We start from the raw sequence: 19,756 nt of genomic DNA, 5'->3' as shown, positions 1-19,756 counted from the left end.
GCCTTTTAGTCACCTCCTTTGCAAAATGGAAGCAAAAAACACCTGCACTTGGACTTCACTGAACAATTGTGACAACTATTGGAGAGGCTAGAGTAGAACACATATAGAAGTAGAACTATTGGAGAGGTTCTAGTATCAGGACTGTGCTTTGTAAGGTAACAGACAAAATTTTCACATGAAAAAAAAATTGTACATCTAGACAGAAGATGAAACTATTTGGAAAAGAGATCGTGTTTATCATGAAAGCTTTGACACTAAAATATAAAACTAAAGTCAACAAATGTCTCTGTGATCCTCACTGACCTATGTGTGATGAGGATGGAAATAATTATAGTTGATAGTCAATGTTCCTTGTAACAAACATTTGAATAAGCGCAAAATGTATTATTACAACAATATAAAAGTTCATACTACACCTGTATACAAAAATAGAGCAATGATGGAGGAGAAGCAAGTTGATCGCAATCTGTGGATGATTTATATTGAATATTAGTAAAGGATTTCTAAGGTGAACTTCCCAGCATTGGTTTACTGATGATAGATTCCTAGATTTTTTTTTTAATTTTTTTTTCAACGTTTATTTATTTTTGGGACAGAGAGAGACAGAGCATGAACGGGGGAGGGGCAGAGAGAGAGGGAGACACAGAATCAGAAACAGGCTCCAGGCTCCGAGCCATCAGCCCAGAGCCTGACGCAGGGCTCGAACTCCCGGACCGCGAGATCGTGACCTGGCTGAAGTCGGACGCTTAACCGACTGCGCCACCCAGGCGCCCCCTAGATTTTTTTTTAAGTTTAAAAATACATTACATATTGATAGGACTCACATGATTCACTAAACTTTTCAAGGTTGAAGTCGTAAGTATAGAGGACAGATTTAAACAATGACCGGTGGAAATAAAGCCTCTTGAATATACATATTCCATGCGAGTTTTCTTTTCTCGTTATGCTTTTTAATAGATATTTTCCACATGTCACTGGATACCGTGTAATTACCAAGTTGTTGAAGAAATATTATAAATGAAAACAAGTGTATGAGCCATTTCTTTCTGGTTGAAGTATTTCCAATTTATACGTATCGTTGTGGTCCAGGGTAACGGAACACAATTTACTTGTGAAGCATCTTTTGATGAAGATGCACGGTTTATAAAGTAAAGGTATTAATTACAGCACATCGAGTAATAGAGGAAAGGGACACAATCCAGGAAGTGCTTAGCGAAGGTTAAAATTGTCACACACACACAAAAAAAATCTTTTTTTTTTTTTAGCCAACAATAAGTAAAAAGGAAGACCTATTCAGATTTTTTTTTCCCCCTTGGAAAAAGTCCACACTAATTCAGTGGCAATGAACATTCCTAGGGTCTTAGTTCACTTACTTAGTAGCTGAAAGGGACAACTGTTAGGTGTCCATTGCAAAGGAGCCAGAAGTATGGCCACTGAATCTCCACTCTGCCCCTTATGTGATCCCTTGATCACTCCCAAATCACAGTTTATTCATCTGTTATAGACCAGCATCCATAAAGGTACAGTTGGCCTTGCACGTTGAAATGAGGATAAAATGAAGTAATGCACTTGGAAGTATTCTGTAAAATGTAACTTTCTCTCCCTATCTGCAAATCCACACAGCACAGGTACAATAGAACTAACTGCATCCCCTAAGGCGGCGGGGGAAGGGGGGGCAGAATCTTCCTTTTCTTTGCAAAGGTTCTACATTTACGCCTAGGGCGTGGTTACTGAGAACTTCACATTAAGGGCTGCATCTTTTTCATCAGGGACCCAACGATAACTCAGAAAAGTGTTTTCTATCCCACACAGCTACATGCGCCTCCCTAAAGAGACCTCCACAGCGTTCATCTCATCCTCTCTCCGATTGCTGTCTCCAGGCCACATCCAGAACTTTCAAACAACTTAGGAAATCTGCCTTGAGTCAAATTGTTACTGATCAAAACTCCTCCTGATCAAAACGGCTCCTCGTCCAATGTAATTGTGAGCACATCATGTTCTTTGCTTCGGGGCTCCCCCGTAGTACTTTACTCACTGAGTTCTAAACTCCAAGTAGTCAACCAGAAGCAGATAAAAAGCAAACCCCTGGAAACGTTAAGCTTTTTGCTCAAGAGGATAATTTTCAATCTTGCTTTCTAAATGGGGCTGTTTGAGCAGAAAATGTCACAGGAAGCTAAAGCAGTGCTACTCCACCCGGGGTCCAAGGACTGGGTGCCATCTGTCCAAGTCGAGGCAAGTACAGAAAATGAGTAGAAGAGCTTAGCAATTTCCAGGGTTGTTTTACAGAGCAATCTAATGTCTGCTGAGCCCAACAGTAATGGAAAAATGAGGGCTGAGTTTTATATCTAAATAATTCATTTTTAATACAGTTACAAAATTATTAGGGGGTTACAATAGAGCATGTTCTGTGTTCTTCAAAAAACACTAAGCTTGCAAAAAAAAAAAAAAAAAAAAACACTAAGCTTGCAAATAACAAAAACTTGGCCCTTCCCTCCGGATCAGTTGAGAAGCACCGGGTCAGTGGATAACACCTATGTGAAAGCTCTTTTGAATGCTTCTAGGCAATAAACCATCAGTCCAAAACTCCCTTCCTGTCCTCACATGAGCAAAACCCGAGGATGCTAGCCCCCAGGGAGGGACAGGGCAATTGCCGGAGGCCAGCCTGAAGACTTGCACAGATGTTTTGCACATGGCATCTTGGAGAAGACATTCGTGTACAAGCTGCGGCGGGCAACGGCACGTGTTTGCCAAGTATTTCCTGAAGTCCTCTGAGGGGTATTGCCTTGTGCCTTCAAAAGTATGAAAACAATAACAGTTAATAGAAATATAATTCTGGAGTCTCCATTTGGGGAAGAAAGCTTTGACACTCGTGTAATCTAAAAAGAGAATACTCCACACTATCGTATCAACTCTGACACAAGCATAGTATAGGTCCAATGTGACCTGATGGAGGCCAGTATGTGGAGAAAGATCCAGAGAAACAGAATTTCAGAGATAACATGAGCATAGGAGGGTGAACAGAGGAAAGGAGCTAGTCCAAGAAGAGAACAGCCAGTAAGCAGTAGTCATTCAACATACACTTATTAGTAAGACCTTAGTAAGGAGGCCCGATGGTTAAACTTTATACCCACAGTAAGAATGTACATTACTTGTAATTTGTGATATCTATTTGGTACACTTGTTTTCAAATATTCTGAGTATTTAATGTTCGTCTAGTGACTCTTTTCTGGCATCTTTATAAAGTCACAAGTATCCCTTTAGCTGTTATTAAAAGCACCGCCTACCGCGTGAGAAGTAGCATTTCAGCAGTTACGCACGAACTAAAGGGATACAATTGACATGGTCCTCGTGCCTAAGCTGAATTGTCCTGGAAAAACAGAGACCGAATCCAGTCTGTTTCTGTCTTCCTCTAGAAACTCCACCTATATTAAACATGTATTACAAATGAGTCCCGGGTATCTCCTATGGGCCAGGTGTGTGCGTGTGTCTGAATGAAGACAAGAGGCACAGGGGAGCCTAGAGTGTAGAGCCAACAGTGGCCTGTTTTCATGAGCTCACGGAGAGAAAGGCTGTCAATGCAGCAGGCATGGGACCAGGTCGAACAAACAATCGCATTTCTGCATTGAAAAAGCACCCACAGAATGCCAAGAAATCACGTGGCAGGAAAATCAAACGGAGTTCAGAGGTTCAGGGAAGTGTTCTTTAAAGAAATGATATTTAAGTTGAGACAAGATGACGACTACTAAGAAATAGTCTGACGATGAAGGGCAGAGCTTGATTTCCAGAAAGGCACTTGACTAATGATGGAATAAATTTCTTTTTAGGAATAGTCACACAGTAATACACAGGATCCATTAATTTATAATAGAGGATAGTTTTGGCATGTGATACGCGGAAAGAGTCTTTATAGGGTAAATATATTACAACCAATATCCTGTAAACATCTGGTTAAATAACTGTTTTTAAAAGACTACAGAATGTTCACTGATCTTAACCTACCGTTTGGATGCTGAAGTTATTATTTATTGAAGTTCAGTATGTAGCTTTCCTGCATCGGCATTACCTGAGATGTTGGTTTAAAATGCCAATTTCTGGGCTCCTTATTAATCTATGGAATCAGAATGTCTTTGACTTGAAACCACTGAAAATATGGATTTTCAACCAGCATGTTGAAAATATGGATTTTCAACCAGCATCCCAGATAGAAAACTTTTGGTCTAATAAATATCACCACTCACATAGCAGCCTCTTTAGACCAATAATGCCATGGCTTAAAACAGTTCAGTACTTTCAATTAGTTTGTATGTATAACTTATTCTATATAAGATGATTGAATAAAATTTTCTGTCTTGATTTAATTATGCATTTTACTCAACAGGGACCTATCCCTTCTCTACCAAAGTTACAAGGGAAAAGTACACAGTATATACTTATGTCCTCATCCAATACCCTGTGAGACTTCTTTTCAAGATGCAGAAATTGTCTTAGGTTTCCGGCATGCATCCCTCTGGGGCCAGAAAGATAAACTAAGAATAACAAAATGTCCTGCTTATATTTCACACGTTTACATTGGTTCGAGTCAGAAAGGCAAGGGGAACACTCAAGGTGGGGCAAGAACTGTACGTAATGGCATCCATGGAGCCTCTGGTGGTCTACTATATTTTTCCTAAAGAAATAGTCCATGTCGGCTCAGAAAAGGTAATAGTTTCAACTACCATTGTTTATTATTAAAAGGCTGGAAATATAAATCAAACAAAGAAAGTAATAGTAGAAAGAAAATACTTATGATCTCAATTAGACCTCAGAGGTTATCCGTCTAGGCATCTGTGGTGTGGCACCCCTCCCGCACCCCACTTTCACCCTATGGGCAGAAACACTTCCTCAACTGCTGGAGGTCCTGGAATCCTCGCGTCCTCAGCCCATCGCCACTTGCTTTATGAAAACTCTCTCTCTCCGGGAGAAAAATGCCCCCATCTAATGCCATAGAGCTTCCTGGGGCAGGGAGAATAGACAGGACCAGAGAATAAAGGGGTCGAGTGGACCCGGCCATGTGATCCCTCACTTCTCCCGCCCCACCTGAGGACTGTGTGCCTTCCACTTCCTAGAACATGCTCTCTCCTTGTCTCTGAACTCCCACTACCACAGGAACAACATCCCTGTAGGTGCAACTGGCCTCGCTCACCAGGAAGAGGTGGACTTCTCTCACACAATGGGAAAGAGCAAGCATCGCCTCTGGGCATCGGGTGTCTCTTGAGACTCCCTTGCCCCATTTTGATGGTAAGGGGAAGTGCAAGACCCCAGACTGGGGCAGGGGAAAAGGGTGTCAGTGTTAACCTGAAAATCAGCTGCAACAACATAGGCTGTACCTCATCCTACTAACCTTCTTATAGATTCCTCCAAGAAAAGAGATGTAACACGTTTCCCTAGGAACTGTGCTCTGAATGGATCACACGATGCAAAGGATGTTAGCGGGGCAGGGGTGGCCTCTAAGGGATGTCACGGCAGCCTCTTGAGTCCACTCCTTTCCCGAATCAGTGAACACGGGAAGTGTCGCCGACTGACCTTTCTCAACTAGGTCTTGCCCCCAAAATCGCCACTCTTGAGACGTTTACAAAGTTGACAAGTTGCAAAATTGGCAAAAAGAGCCACCTCGTCAGAGGGAATCCTTCAGTCTTGGGGGCATCCCACATCCACACTAGTGATGGGGGGTTTTAACGCGCCTCCTTCTCTCCTACTTCAGGAACCCTGTGAAGAAACTTTCCAGCTCCACCGCTCCCTAAAGGTCAGCCAAGTTGTAGGTTGCAACTGCATTGTCCAACCCTCCCCCACCCCCTCCAAGTGTTAATTCCAAGAATGCCCTCCAATAACTACCCTCGAGGCAAATCTGGGTCTCCGAGGCCATTTCCCGTGACCTGACCTGCAGCACGCCCCCAAGGAGACTAACTCAGTAACTAGTGAGTGGCGGGGCTCGGCTCCCTGCAGACATCTGTCCTCATGCGTCCCACACAGTCTCCTACAATGCACAGGAGAGTGAGAAGCGCATTTCCGTAACCTGTTGAGAGGTGTGCACTTGCAGATCAGAAGCAGCAGCAGCAGCTGAAGAAGCCGCGGGGCAGCCACATACATGAAAGACACAACCCTGGACAGAGCGCTCCTTGCTTCTTTCAGTCTACACCCGATATACTCTTATTTCCGCCCCCCCCCCCCCCCCCCCCGGGCTCCCAGCGGCTTTGATTTCTAGAAACTTCATACTGTGCATGAACTGGTCACCAGAGAGAGGAGGACTCACTGTGTTTTTATCTGAGCAGAGGAGGAAGCAGAATGTCCTTAATTCAGTGAGCCCAGAGCTAAGTCCGCGTGTGTTTCTCCTCATACAACACGCTTGTTCTCCACACCCAGAGCGAGTGACTTCTGTTCATGCGAGCGGTATGATGCCCAGACGTACTACAGAAGAGTTCAAGCAGAATACGCGTCCACAGGCCCAGGCTTTTATTTTTATTTATTTTTTAATTATTTTTAGAAGCTCTCCAGGTCATGCTATTATACACCCAATGTAAGAATCGTTGGCCTAAAAGGAAGAAAGAAATATACAAGCTGAGGAAAATGCTCGTCCATTTTACTGATGATATCGCGTTGAAAGAGGGGAAAAAAAGAGGTTTATTAAGTAGATTTAGAAAAGAAAAAAAAAGAAAAGAAGCACGTCTGTGGAGCTTAGCCAATAATTTGCTGAAAGGGTGGCAGATTTTGAAATCATACCTCAAAAAAAAAAAAATCCCTGGCGAAATTTCAATGAACTCAAAAGCTTCCTAAAATGAAAAAATACACTGGTTTCACATGACAGGACTCTCCCTCGGATATGTAATTGCCTCATCTAAAATATAGCGGGTTTAAGAAATAAGAGGGCCTTTCTCCAGCTCGGGTGCCCTAAGAAGAGCCAAGCCATGTTTTTGCCTCTAAAGCAAGAGATCCCTCGGAAATAAAGGAGGAAAACAACGTTCCTTCGGAGCCCTCTTGGGCCCACCACAACCACAGTGCCACGACACCCCGGCTCCCTTCCGCTGATCATCTCCAGGGCAGTGTTTAAGGCCCGAAGGATAAAAGTTCCCACAAGCCAATGTGACAACATTTGTAAAGCTGGAAGACGCGGAAAGAGAAAAAGGGGGGAAGAGCGCGGTGGAAGGACAGGCAGCAATAAAGCCAAGTCAATAACCAGTTGACACAAGAGCAAGACATCTTCAAGTAGCTCTTTGCGTCGCAGACTCTGGAAAGGCCTCATGGGTTTTCCCAGGAGACACCGCTCGCAGCTATCTGTCTTTGTTTACAGGTTGTTCTGGTATTACCAGCAGGACTCCACCAGTCCCACACAGGCATGCATGTGCGCACGCACACACATGCGCACACACGCGCGTGCGCACACACACACACAGGTGGCTGAGTCCTCCCTCCTCCCCGCTAAAGTGCAGCGAAGGAAGATGAGTAATTACCTTGCCTAAAATGAGTTTTGCAGTTCCGTTGAGCTTTGAAACCAAAGACGTTCTAATTTTCAAAATGCAGTCAGTTATCTGAGTACTTTCTTAACAGCCACATTTATGACTCTTTATCCCTTCTCCTAAAAAGGGTATTAAATTTTGGAGCTCTACTCTGCTATCCATTATTTCACAGGCCTGGGATTGAAAAGGAATGAAAGAAGCTCTTTGGCAGCACAATCACAATCGGGAAAGTGAATCAGAAGCCTATTGAAACCGATTCACGTCTGCGTGGAGCACCACGGCACAGGACGAGAATCAGGGAACCTGCGACTAGAGCCACGGGTTACTTCCCTAACATTGGACAACGCTAAACTGGTACCTTCTTGGAACTTCAGTTCATTCATCTACAAAATGGATTGAACTAGGAGGTCTTCAAAGCTCCCCTTTCGTTCCTAAAACTCTACATATCACCTCTAGGTAAACACGAGTGACCCACAGGCATCCATCCAGATTCCTAACATATGCTGTCTACTCTGGGGACCGCACAAGACATTGAGACCTAAGTTTTAGGTGTATGAGAATACCTTAGCTTAAACGAATCTACAAGATCACATGTAAGAATTGCGTAGTTATGCCACCTTGGGAAAGTTGGGAGTGTTTTAGGACACGCTCAGACTACTGTATCCTCAGAAAATCCCATAGATTTATGTTATAAGATTCTTTTCTATAATTTCAAAATGTCTCTTTTGTAATGGCTCGTGGGGAAAAAAAAGACATTAAGACATTTATTTCCGGGCACTTGGGAGAATTCATCCTATGTACGTATAACAGCTTGCAATTTGGTTAAAATAATTCAAGAGAATTAGTTTTTCATTTAAAGATCTGTGTCAACAACATGCACAAGGTATCTTTAAAGGGTATGGGAAAGTAACATGCTACCTAAACACAACCATTTGGACAAGTACATCTGTTGAAAAGGGAAGAGTCATGGTATTTATCATTTGTCTGATATGCACAAATTCAATTAGTATCACTTAAAATATATACACACTAAAAAAAACCCATTTGCTCTTTCTTTCCCTGAGATTTACAATGTTATACATTTTCCCCGTACTTCATCCTGTCATATTATAGACACATGGTCCAGATGTATTATTATATCTCAGTCTGAAAGAGTACAAAGCTGTACTGTGACGATAATGATTTCCTGGTAGAAGCCTGCTACTGAGAGACATTAATACAGAGAAACCTTCCTGGAGGGCATCTTTGTGGGTGGCTATCCCCCCACCCTTGTTTTCTCTGCTGCTCCTATTAACTAAAACTTCCTTTGCGGTGGACCCCAAAAGGAGAGGAAGAGGGAGGAGGAGGAGGAGACCGAGGGGAAGGGGCAGCCAACTGAATCGCCCTCCTTTTATACTCCGTGTGATTGAAGTAAATAAAGAGTCCCATCATGAAACGGATGTGTGTTGTCACACCCAATATAAAACAGCGACCACTACGGCCAGCTAATTCTGGACTGTGATACTATGTGAAAGGGACCTATTTGACCACGGAGTTACGACAGAAGTTTTTTCCTGCAGGCTTCATCTAAGTCTAACTCAAAATGCTATGACTCCCGTTAAAGAACATAACTTCTCGATTCCCTCCTGTAACCTTACGTTTCTTTGCTTTGTATTTGCAGTCCTCTTAGCCGCCCTGCTCCACATATTGTTTCATAGCTCTCTTATTCAAGTAGCTGATAGTGAGAACTAATATTTATTGAGTGTAATTACGTGCCAGACACTGTGGTAAAGGGGCCTTTAATTCACTTACCAGCCGTCTGCGGTGGGCGTGATCGGCCTGGTTCTACACAGGAGGAAACTGGGATTTAACAGAATTAAATGCTTTACTCAAGCTGACACGACAATGTCCCAGATTTGATGGAGATCTTCCCAACAACAAAGGCTCTACTCTACCCGTTCTTATCTATCCTGCGCTGGCACCCACCCATCATCTCCCCCCCTAAGAGACGAATGGCCTAGAAGATCTTGGATTCTTGCCCTCCCCTAGGTGAAAAACCCGGCGATGAGTAAGTCAAAACAGGAATTTACAGCTACCCAATTTTCCAGGTTCTGTGTCTGAGGCATCCGCGTCCTCGCCCAACCCCTACTTGTCGATTTCCCATATTCCACCTCAATGGTTCGCCAATTCTGTCCGTTCGTCACTGCTTCGCCTATTACGGCCCCGAGTTGGATTGCATTAGTTCTTATACGTGACAACAACAAAGAAATTCACTTTTATGAAAAACATGCAGACTCTCACCTGTCCTCCCCTTTGCTGCCATCTCTAGCACACAGCGTCACCTGGCTGCCACATGCACCTGACGACACCACTCTCATGGCACTGTTCTCTGGCTCGTGGTTACGGGAAGGTTCCCTACAACTTTCCACTCTGATGTCCAGCTTAGCATTCGCTTTCTCCAATGGTATGACCCCAATGACCATAATATGCATCATAATCCTTTATTTCAACACAAAAAAGAAACCTGGCTATTATAATTTAAGATGTCATTCATTCTACCTAACACTCCAATTTCTGAGGGCAAAATGTGAAAAAAAAATGCATCTTAAAATAGGCAGAATGTGCTGCCTTTTGGTTTTTGTCTCTTACTTCCTACTTTGAACTCTCCTATATTGTCCCACATTCTCCCCCCTTCTGAAACGCAAGGGGCTTTGCAAAGCAAGAACACACTGCCTAAGGCTTTCTACGATCAAATCCATCAGATCCCAGGCCAAAATTATCCATATTTCACATTTATCTAACATGAAAATCAAGGAAAGCCAAGTAAAAGTAAAAAGAGCACACGAAGCATTGAATATGATCTGTTGCTCAAAGAAACATAATGACAAAAGCTTCAATAAATGGTAGCATTTTGTTTAGTGTTGCCACAGCATGCATTTTCTCTAGAACATCTTTTAAGATAATCTTATTTTTATTATCTTTACACAATCAAGTCTCCATTGCAATCACACCGAGTGGCAGTAAACTTCTGTGACAAGTACAGTGTGATCCGATGTTGTAAGCAATTTATAGTTACCACCATTAATGAAAACTCTAATACCTGGGGTTCCTATCTATAAACTGGACCGTGATAATACAGTTATACAGGCTTTTAATCCAGTGAAAAATGCTTTGTAATGAAATGTGTATTCACTGGCATTTATCACAACTGTATTTATGTCGAGGAAATGTCTCAAAATCTTTGTGGGAAAAAGACTGAGGCATCTACCTCTTTCTCACAAACACCCATGTGATAAAGAATAATTACTAATTCCCTTAATACAAACAAAAGAGAAGGAGAAATTACAGCTGGATGATCCATGAAGGAAGAGAGAAGGAAAAGCCACACGTATCCCTTTTGGCATTTCATTCTTGGCACTTGTACTCAACAGACACTGACCCCCTTTTGAGCCCTAGAGGCCATGTCAATTCAGTCCTCTGGAGTACAAAACCCGGAAAACCCTCCTTTTCCTTTTCTCCTCTCTTCCAAATTCTCCAAGAAGTCTTCCATATGTTTCACCACTCTTTAGAAAAGATTGGCCTCAGCAACCAAGCTGGGGCTCCACAGAACGTGGCTAGAATTTCTAAGAGCCGTTTTTTAGTGCACAGAATGTCAGCATCAGGGGCACTTCAGAAAAATATCTACCATACTACCCTAAAAGCACTAGTCAATGTAGTTTTCAAAACTCAATATCCAAGAACCATATACACAAATTAGCATGCTAAACAGAGAAAGCCAAATGTCATTAATTAAAAGCCAGAGAGATCAATTGAAAATAAAGGCCGAACAGGAAGAGAGAGAGGAAAGAAAGAGTGGAGAATACACACAACTCTCAGGGCAGAAGGAATCCAGACGAGTCGACTTGCGTTTGTTTTCCCAATAATTCTGTCATATTCTAAAGAAATTATAAAAATTGGGGACCTGGGTGGCTTGGTCGGTTAAGCGTCCAACTTCGGCTCAGGTCATGATCTCCCGGTCCGTGAGTTCGAGCCCCGCGTCGGGCTCTGTGCTGACAGCTCAGAGCCTGGAGCCTGTTTCAGATCCTGCGTCTCCCTCTCTCTCTGCCCCTCCCCTGTTCATGCTCTGTCTCTCTCTGTCTCAAAAATGAATAAACGTTAAAAAAATTTTTTTTAAAAAAATAAAAATAGTGACAGGACTCCTTGGACAGACTCCCAGAGTGAACTTTAAATTATTATTACATATTACATCATTTAGCACATCCCCTAAGAATTCTAGTGCCATGTCTGGCATCACCTAGACAGACAGTGGCTAACAGTGGAAAGGAGAGCATGGTCTGTGAGCAGAATGCCTGGGGCCAGGGCCGGACTCCATCACTTATTAGCTATGTATGTAACTTTCTTTCAGCTTTAATTTTCTCATACATAGAAGTTAACTGGCACTCATGTTTCCCCCAACTTCAAAGAGTTTTTGTAAGGCTCGAGTGAGAGAATGGGTTCAAAAATATAGCTTACAAACTACCAAATATGAAATAAATAGCAAATTTTTGTTAGGTTAGTGCTATTTAAGAACTCCACATATGAAGGACAGTCTCAGGACCAAAATACCTTATCAATTTGTATGCATATATGAATGCAAAAAGCAGATTAGATGTGCACCACAGGAATATATCCACATGCAAATTATACACATAAATATATGCACGCACATAGTATATTGTGTGTGTGTGTATATATATACACACACACACACACACTATATATATACACACACACACACATACACAATATACACACACACACACATATACACTCATACATAAACTCAGAGTTTTAGGTTTCAAACGGAGATGATAAGGACTAAAGGTCTGAACAGAGAAAAAGACATTTCATTCCTAGTTCTCAGATTAGATCCTTCATGAAGCATTTTGCAAATTTATAAGATCATTGCCTGAAAATCAAGAACATTAACGAAATCTTTAAACTTTTGTTCATCGTTCTGAGAGCCCTTTTGTAAATAACTAGAATTTCTTCTGTTCAAGGTGTCTAACTGATGTACTGTATTACACACAGTGACTCCATATAGTACCTACTTCAGCATTTAGCGGAAGCGTTTTGAACTAACCAATTGCCTTTCAGAAATAGTCCGTAACAGTGGGATTTGTAGAAAACAAATCGTAGTACGATGATTTAATGTCGCGTTTGTTTTTCTTAAAGTGTTTCTGGCTACTTGGGTAAACAGAGAGGATGGAGAGCCAGTGAGTGAATGTAAAACTCAGCGTGTTGTAGAGCACTCGCCTCTACCCTTTGCTCCCCCAAGGTCCTGTTTATGATCAAGCGTAAGAGTCAGCTCTTCGTCGCTAAGACGTCAATCCTACATGCTTCACCCCCAACCAGGTGGTGCAAGAAGTTGTTTTTCTCACCAGTCTTCTACGTTTCGGGATTTGAATGTTTCATTAATGAACATCTCCATGTGGATATCCCTCAGGCAATTTCAAACTCAACAGTGTCAGACTGCAACTTAATCAGATTATTTCCTGTCTTGAGCCAGAAACAAGGGAGTCACCACTCACCGTACAACACCGTGTGGGAGGTACCTTTGCTAATGCTGCAGACACACCGGTGACTAAGACGGGCAACCTCTCTTCTCCCCTTCTGTATCCCTCCAGACCTTCCTAGCTCCGCTTTTAAGTCTCGACATCAAACCTACTCCACCTTCCAAATAACTTTTATTCATTTTCTCCTTTCCAGCCTCATTCCGACTGCCATATTTCAGTCCCTACCATCTCTTGCCTGGAGTAGTTGATCATCACTGACTTGATGTCTTCAGTCTTCTGCCTCCCGGCTGGCCTCCTTTAAAAGTCTTTAACATTAGTAAAGTTGGCCCTTCTGAAATCCCAACTGGCTCAAAACCAACCATCTGATGTACCAAAACACACACAAGAACCAAGAGAAAACCAACAAAAAATTCCTTAACAAGGATACTGACATTTCACGGTGTGGCTCTTGATTCGTGGATGCCACTATTCTTTTGTCCTCTGTGGCCACCTGAATCACTTACAGACCCCTAAAGAAATTATACTATCTCACAGAGCCATGCCTTGCACAAACCATTCCTTTGGAACAGGAATCTCTTTTTCTCATATCCCATTTGTTTAGGGACCACTTTCTCATCCTTTAAGCCTCAGCTGAAAAATTATCCCCTCTTTAAAGATTTTGCCTGATCTCCCCAGGCTGATTTTCCTGTTCTTGCCTTTAATCTTTCATTGCACATTTATAAAATCCACTACCAGACAACGCTGAGGCTGTCTGTAAGTTGCCCCATGTCATTGTGACCCACAGAAAGGACAGGAGTCTTTCTTTGTATATTTGTATCCCCAGTATGTGGCGACAGGAGCATACAGCCCACGTACAAATGTCTGAAGGAAGAGCGAATTAACGCATAGCTTAAAATCATCATGATGACATGACTTCTTCCAGGATAACTGCAGACCATGAATTTTTTTTTTCTTTTCTTTTTGCATTTCCCTATCGCGTAAGTTTGGTTTTCAACAGGCAAACTATCTTAGGCTACAGGTAAAATCTAAAGGTGAACAGGGCGAAACTGTGGTGAGTAGATTCCTATTGAAGGCTTTGACCCTCACCACCCAGCTAACCATCTTAGACTCGCTAAGACTTGCATCTTAGTGAAAGCAGGCACAACTACGCTTCTCTTTCTTCCCATGCAGGACACCCAAAAACGGCGTTCCTTCTGCTCTTCTCTGGATTACACAGGTATCTGGCAAGTGGCATGATGTGAAAGGTCTGTCTGATCAGTGAGCTGGTAACTTCAGGAGTCTGCGAGCCACTGGGAACTCGTGCATTTGTGTTAGTTGAGCAGACGGCACATGGTCTCGAGGAGTTCTACTCTGGAGCACTTATGCATACACCCACTAACACCTGCACAACTGAACTGCACACATACTGTGACAGATAGGCTTCCTCCCGCCATTCTCCCTCAGCTCCCTCCCTTCCTCTTCCCTTCCCTCTCCTCTCCCCTCACCACCCTTCTTTAATTTCAGATATCCTGTGTGTTATATAGGATGCATGGATTCCATAAAGCACTCCAAAGCCAGCTATTTAAGTGATGCTGATCTCAAGTGGTTGCCTGTTTTTAATTGCTTGGGTCTTTAAACCTACGTAATGGTTTGAGCCAACAGTGTAGAATCTGGCACGTACTAAAGTGGCTCTAGTAACTTCCACCGTGTTCAAAGATTTCGGAGGGGAAAGAACTGTGTGCATTAGTGATACTTAATAAATGTTTATTGAAATAACCACCCATTATTCCGGATGCCTGTTGTAGCTGGGCCCCTCTACCTAACCAGCCACTGCCCAGATGATTCAACTTTAATGCACTGTCCACTTAATGAATCTGAATCAATTCCTGATTATAAGAGCTTGCTTTCAGTGTGTTCAAGAGGAGGACAGAGTTCAGTAAAAATACAGGAAAAAAACCACAAAAATCCTGGCAGCTGATATCTGCCTTTCTTCTTAATTTTAAGGCACGGTTTCAGGGTTTCTGTTTCACCAAGAGGTAGCCCGCTAAAAAGCAAATGTGATTTACTCTTCTCCATTCTTCACACTGCTTATTTTGTCTTGAATTTCACCAACTTATTCAGGAAATATATTACCCATATATCTCCTGAGTGCAGAGTTCTATTAGTCTCAGTCTACTTAGAAACTGTAGTTTCTTAGCTATATTCATCTGCGTAATAGATTTCAAAAATACTTACATCAGACCATCTGCTCAGTGCTGAGAATGCAAAAATAAAAGGCACACATTTTCCCTCAAAGAGTTCATCCAAGAGAAGAGCCAGTTCAATAACCAGGTAGTTATAGCTCTGCCTTATCATATTGTTGCCCCTGCCTTTATATATCTGGACAGTATATCCAGTCCTTCATGGCACAGAATTCAAAACTAAAGCAGCTCTAATTTTTTTCTTCCATCTACACCCTGAACACTTAGCCCAAATCTCCTGAAATTTCGACTACGAATTCCTTCAAATGTGCTACTGACCTCTGAAAACTACTCTCCCTGTTCATGCTTTTAAGAAGACTCCTATCAGGGGCGGCTGGGTGGCTTCAGCTCAGGACGGGATCTCACGGTTCATGAGTTTGAGCGCAGTGTCGGGCTCCGTACTGACAGGGCTGAGCCCGCTTGGGATTCTCTCCTCCTCTCTCTCTGCCCCTCCCCGGTTAGTGCTTTGTATCGCAAATAAACAAACTTAAAAAAAAAAAAAGAATACTCCTGTAGGGGGTGCCTGGGTGGCTCCGTAGGTTAAGCTTTCAAGTCTTGATTTCTGCTCAGATCATGATCCCAGGATCATGGGAACGGGCCCCACGTTGGACTCCATGCTGGGCACAGAGCCTGCTTGAGACTCTCTTTCTCTCTCCCTTTGACCCTCTCCCTGACTTGTGTTCTCTCTCTTTCTCTCTCAGGAGGGGTGAAGAGGGGAGGGGGAGACTGCCGGAGGGAGAGGGGGCTGGAGAGGAAGGGGGACTGGGGGGGGGGGAGAGGGAAAGAAGGGGAGAGGGAGGAGGGGGAGAGGGGAGGACGATGAGGAGACTCCTGTGGTATCTTCTAGAAGGAACGACAAACACTCTGTCAATTCTTGTTCAGTTACATTGAACTGAGACCACTCTACCAGTGGCAGGAGCACCAGCACCTGTGGCCACAGCCATAGCAGGGAAACGGCAATGCAGAATAGTTGACAACTGCCACTCCAAATCGAAGTTTCAGTAATCCTTCTTAGACCTACAGGCACCTAAACATATGTGGCACAATTAAATTCGAAACGTTAGACAAGTATTTTTGCTGGACAAGTTCGTTTGACATATTTGCATATACAGGGGCGCCCGGGTGGCTCGGGCGGCCGAGCATCCGGCTCAGGTCATGATCTCACGCTTTGTGAGTTCGAGCCCCGCGTCGGGCTCTGAGCTGACCGCTCAGAGCCTGGAGCCTGCTTCGGATTCTGTGTCTCCCTGTCTCTCTGCCCCTCCCCTGCTCACTCTCTGTCTCTCCCTCTCTCTCAAAATAAATAAATAAACAAACATAAAAAATATTGAAAAAAATGTAAATGGCTTTACATATTTACATATGCATGCATATATATACATACGTATAAAATCTCTCTAAAAGTTAAAAATATTTTTTGATAAAATTTTTCTAAGTATTTTATGCATGGCTCTCGACCTGCACGTGTCAGAAAAATGTTGCTTATGATAATGAGCCTTAAATCGTTTTAGCAGAAACGCATAAAATATGACAGTCTCGTGTCAGAAATAATAGGTTTTCATTGATGGGCATGAAACCAAGGAAATTATCTGACCCAGAGAGTTATCAACCCTTAAAGCTATCCTTTTACAACATCATTCGGAACAAGAAACCAAGCCCTTCACGGACAGATATTAATATATCCAATTAAACATTTTCAGTAGAGATTTATGGTTTGCGATGCAAAGGTGGATTTATTCTGCAGCGAATGCACCTTAACATTCAGGGCTGTGTACCTGCACAAGGCATTCCCAAGACCCAGACATGGTGGGGACGGGGTGGGGGGGAGAGTTGGCACACAAATGGAATCACAATTTTGTAAAACATCCAAAAGCAATTTTTAGATTTTTTTTCTTAAGAAGCTTTAGGACCCACAAAACTCTGATCTTTCACACAAAACTCTGATCTTTCATGTTGTTGTTTTTTTTCAATGTTAGGTATGCTCCTGAAATGTCATAGGTCATATCAAAATGTTTGGCTTGAAAACGACTTCCTCATTAATTTCCATGACATAGTCAGGTACATTCACCGTAGAAACACAAGTCCGAATATGTTAAATGCTACATGGAAAACGTCGTCATTACCAATTCATGTTATATGTACCAATTCAGATCATATTAATGGGCGGCTTTAACTCAGATTAACAGCTCTCATTTACTTTATGCCAAGTCACATCTCTGGACCTAGAGAACCAAAGATTTCACCACGCGCCAATCAACGTAAGAGAGACTTGTACTTGCAATGAACACTACCATTATTTATAACACATTTTAAAGTGGATGTTCACAGTGTCTATGTGATTTAAAATTTCTGTTGCTCTATTTATGATCAAAATTTCATTTTGTATATTTAAAAGTTCAGTTTTGTTGTAATCTTTGTCCTGGTTCTTGTGTAGGAGATAAATCTTCTAAATCATAATACTTTACCATCCTAGCCTCTCTTTCATGCTTTTTCTTAGGCCCAATATCAGAATAAAATTAGTAAGTACACCATAAATGATGTGTATAATGAACTCTAAAACTAATGCCACCAGGAAAATTATATTAAGTTCCCTAAACACCATTAGATATTTTTTTTCATTAAATTTTGTCATTTGTTCCTCACCTCCAAGGGTTTAAATTTTCTCCTTTATATAATATCTACTACGTTGGGCACGGTGGTCTTGGAAGGCTAAGAATGAATGAATTTTCTACAAATAGGTATGTCAAGTTAGATCAAATGACCCGACTTTGCCTGAAAATTGAGGCAATGAATTTCACACTATCACTTTAACCAAACATATTTTAACTAAATTGAACTAAAGACAGTATATAATCTTCTCTACCATGCTGGCCACATATTTTAAGAAGATGATCCAGTTTTAATTCTGCTTCTATAGAGAACTATATACATGTCCCTTTAGGCTGAGAAGTACCCAATACAATCACGTATATTTTCAAATGACGTACGACACACATGCTTGTTTTGAACGTGGCCATGGTTCTCCAATAATTCATTTCATAAACATTAGGTCAGATATAATATTTTGGAATCGGTCAAATAATAGTTTAAAAGGACTGCTTTGCAATAGGATTGTTATAATAAATTAACCAAATTCTAATTAGCCAAAATTCAATCCAAGAGCCATTAACCAAACTGCAGTTGCTGAAACCACCATGAAAGAACACAAGCTCAATTTCCTTATCATCTTTTTATTTCTCTACCTATCTACTGAATACCTTGTTCCAGAAGGGACACATGATGGCTCATAAGGATATAATGAGAAGAGCAAGGCAGCATCAGAGAACCAAATGTGCCAACGAAATGACTCAGTAATAAGGAGTTAAAAGATGCTACCAAAACTTGGTAACCACTTAAGTTCTAAGCATTCTGGCAGGTCAAGGGCAATGTCTCCATAACAGACACACAGACAGGTTTCCTAGGACTTATTTTCTCATAGTATATTTGAAATGCAACTCACCAGTTACACCAGAGAACAGGAATTACATAGGGATTACACAGCCTGCCCGATAATCCGATTCCCCTTTCTTCTCTGCCATCATCTGCTACTCACTTCAACCAGCCACCTCGGCCCCTTCTATTTCCCCAAATGGATCAGGCCACTCTCGGCTAAGAGACACTATTCTTGCTATTTCTCTGTTTGGAATTTACTTTCCCTGGGTGTCCTCTGGGTTCATTTTGCATCTCCTCTTGGACTTTGTAAAAACGCCCTTGTTAGTCAAGCTCACTACCCTTTAAAAAATGGTCACCGCTTTATTGATACTCTTGATTCCCACCCCCTTATGTATTTTTCTCTACATGATATATTAGGATCGGTCACGTTATTTTTACTCGATTTTGCCTCTGTCCCCTACTAGGATGTACGCTCCATTACACTTTTGGGGTCTTTCTCCGTGGGTACTTTCAGCTGATATCACTCTTGCCTAACTTATTCTGCTCAGGATTTCCACCAAAAAGACCAAGGTGATAAAATATAACATCAGACATTTGTGAGCACTCTTTGCAGCGTCTAAGTCAAAGATCCTCAAGGTATTTTCTTCAGCCTACCAACTTTCTCTGGAGGGGCCATAAGGAGATGGGTCAGAATTTCAGTAGGAATTTCTGTACCATTAAATTTTCCATACAAACTTTTATACCACTAGGGGTTAGTACTAGCCCCTACATAAATTTGGTATTTATACAGTGAAATTAGAATACGGTTATTGTTTATGGATTCTAACACACCATTCTATAAGAAATATGGTTATTATGAAACAGCACATTTTTGCCAACCTCCTAGGTCAAATATTCGCACGTAATTAACTGAAAACCCTACCGTTTCCAGAAAGGATAATGTATTGTCAGTGATGTTTTGGGCTTTTCAGAATTTCCAACTGCTACTTCTTTCATAACTATTTAAATTATCTTCATCGTTATCAATTTACTTTTCCTCTGGTTTGTTTACTTGCAGAAACGTGTTGCCTAATGACAGTATTAA

General features: G+C 42.0%; 1 protein-coding gene across 1 annotated transcript in view; it reads right to left on the bottom strand.

Moving 5' to 3' along the window:
• The window catches only part of CDH7 (cadherin 7), a 76,226-nt gene extending 70,100 nt beyond the window's left edge, over positions 1–6,126 (bottom strand). Inside the window, exons 1-3 of the mRNA XM_047826675.1 lie at positions 6,018–6,126; positions 5,183–5,302; positions 2,602–2,789 (exon numbers count right to left, since the gene is read on the bottom strand). Coding sequence (XP_047682631.1) covers positions 2,602–2,789; positions 5,183–5,302; positions 6,018–6,126 — 417 coding nt within the window. The remainder of the gene's footprint in view (positions 1–2,601; positions 2,790–5,182; positions 5,303–6,017) is intronic.
• Positions 6,127–19,756: the final 13,630 nt, after the last annotated feature.

Source organism: Prionailurus viverrinus, chromosome D3 (assembly GCF_022837055.1).
Source record: "Prionailurus viverrinus isolate Anna chromosome D3, UM_Priviv_1.0, whole genome shotgun sequence".
Lineage (NCBI taxonomy): Eukaryota > Metazoa > Chordata > Mammalia > Carnivora > Felidae > Prionailurus > Prionailurus viverrinus.
This window is presented reverse-complemented; position numbering and strand designations above follow the sequence as displayed.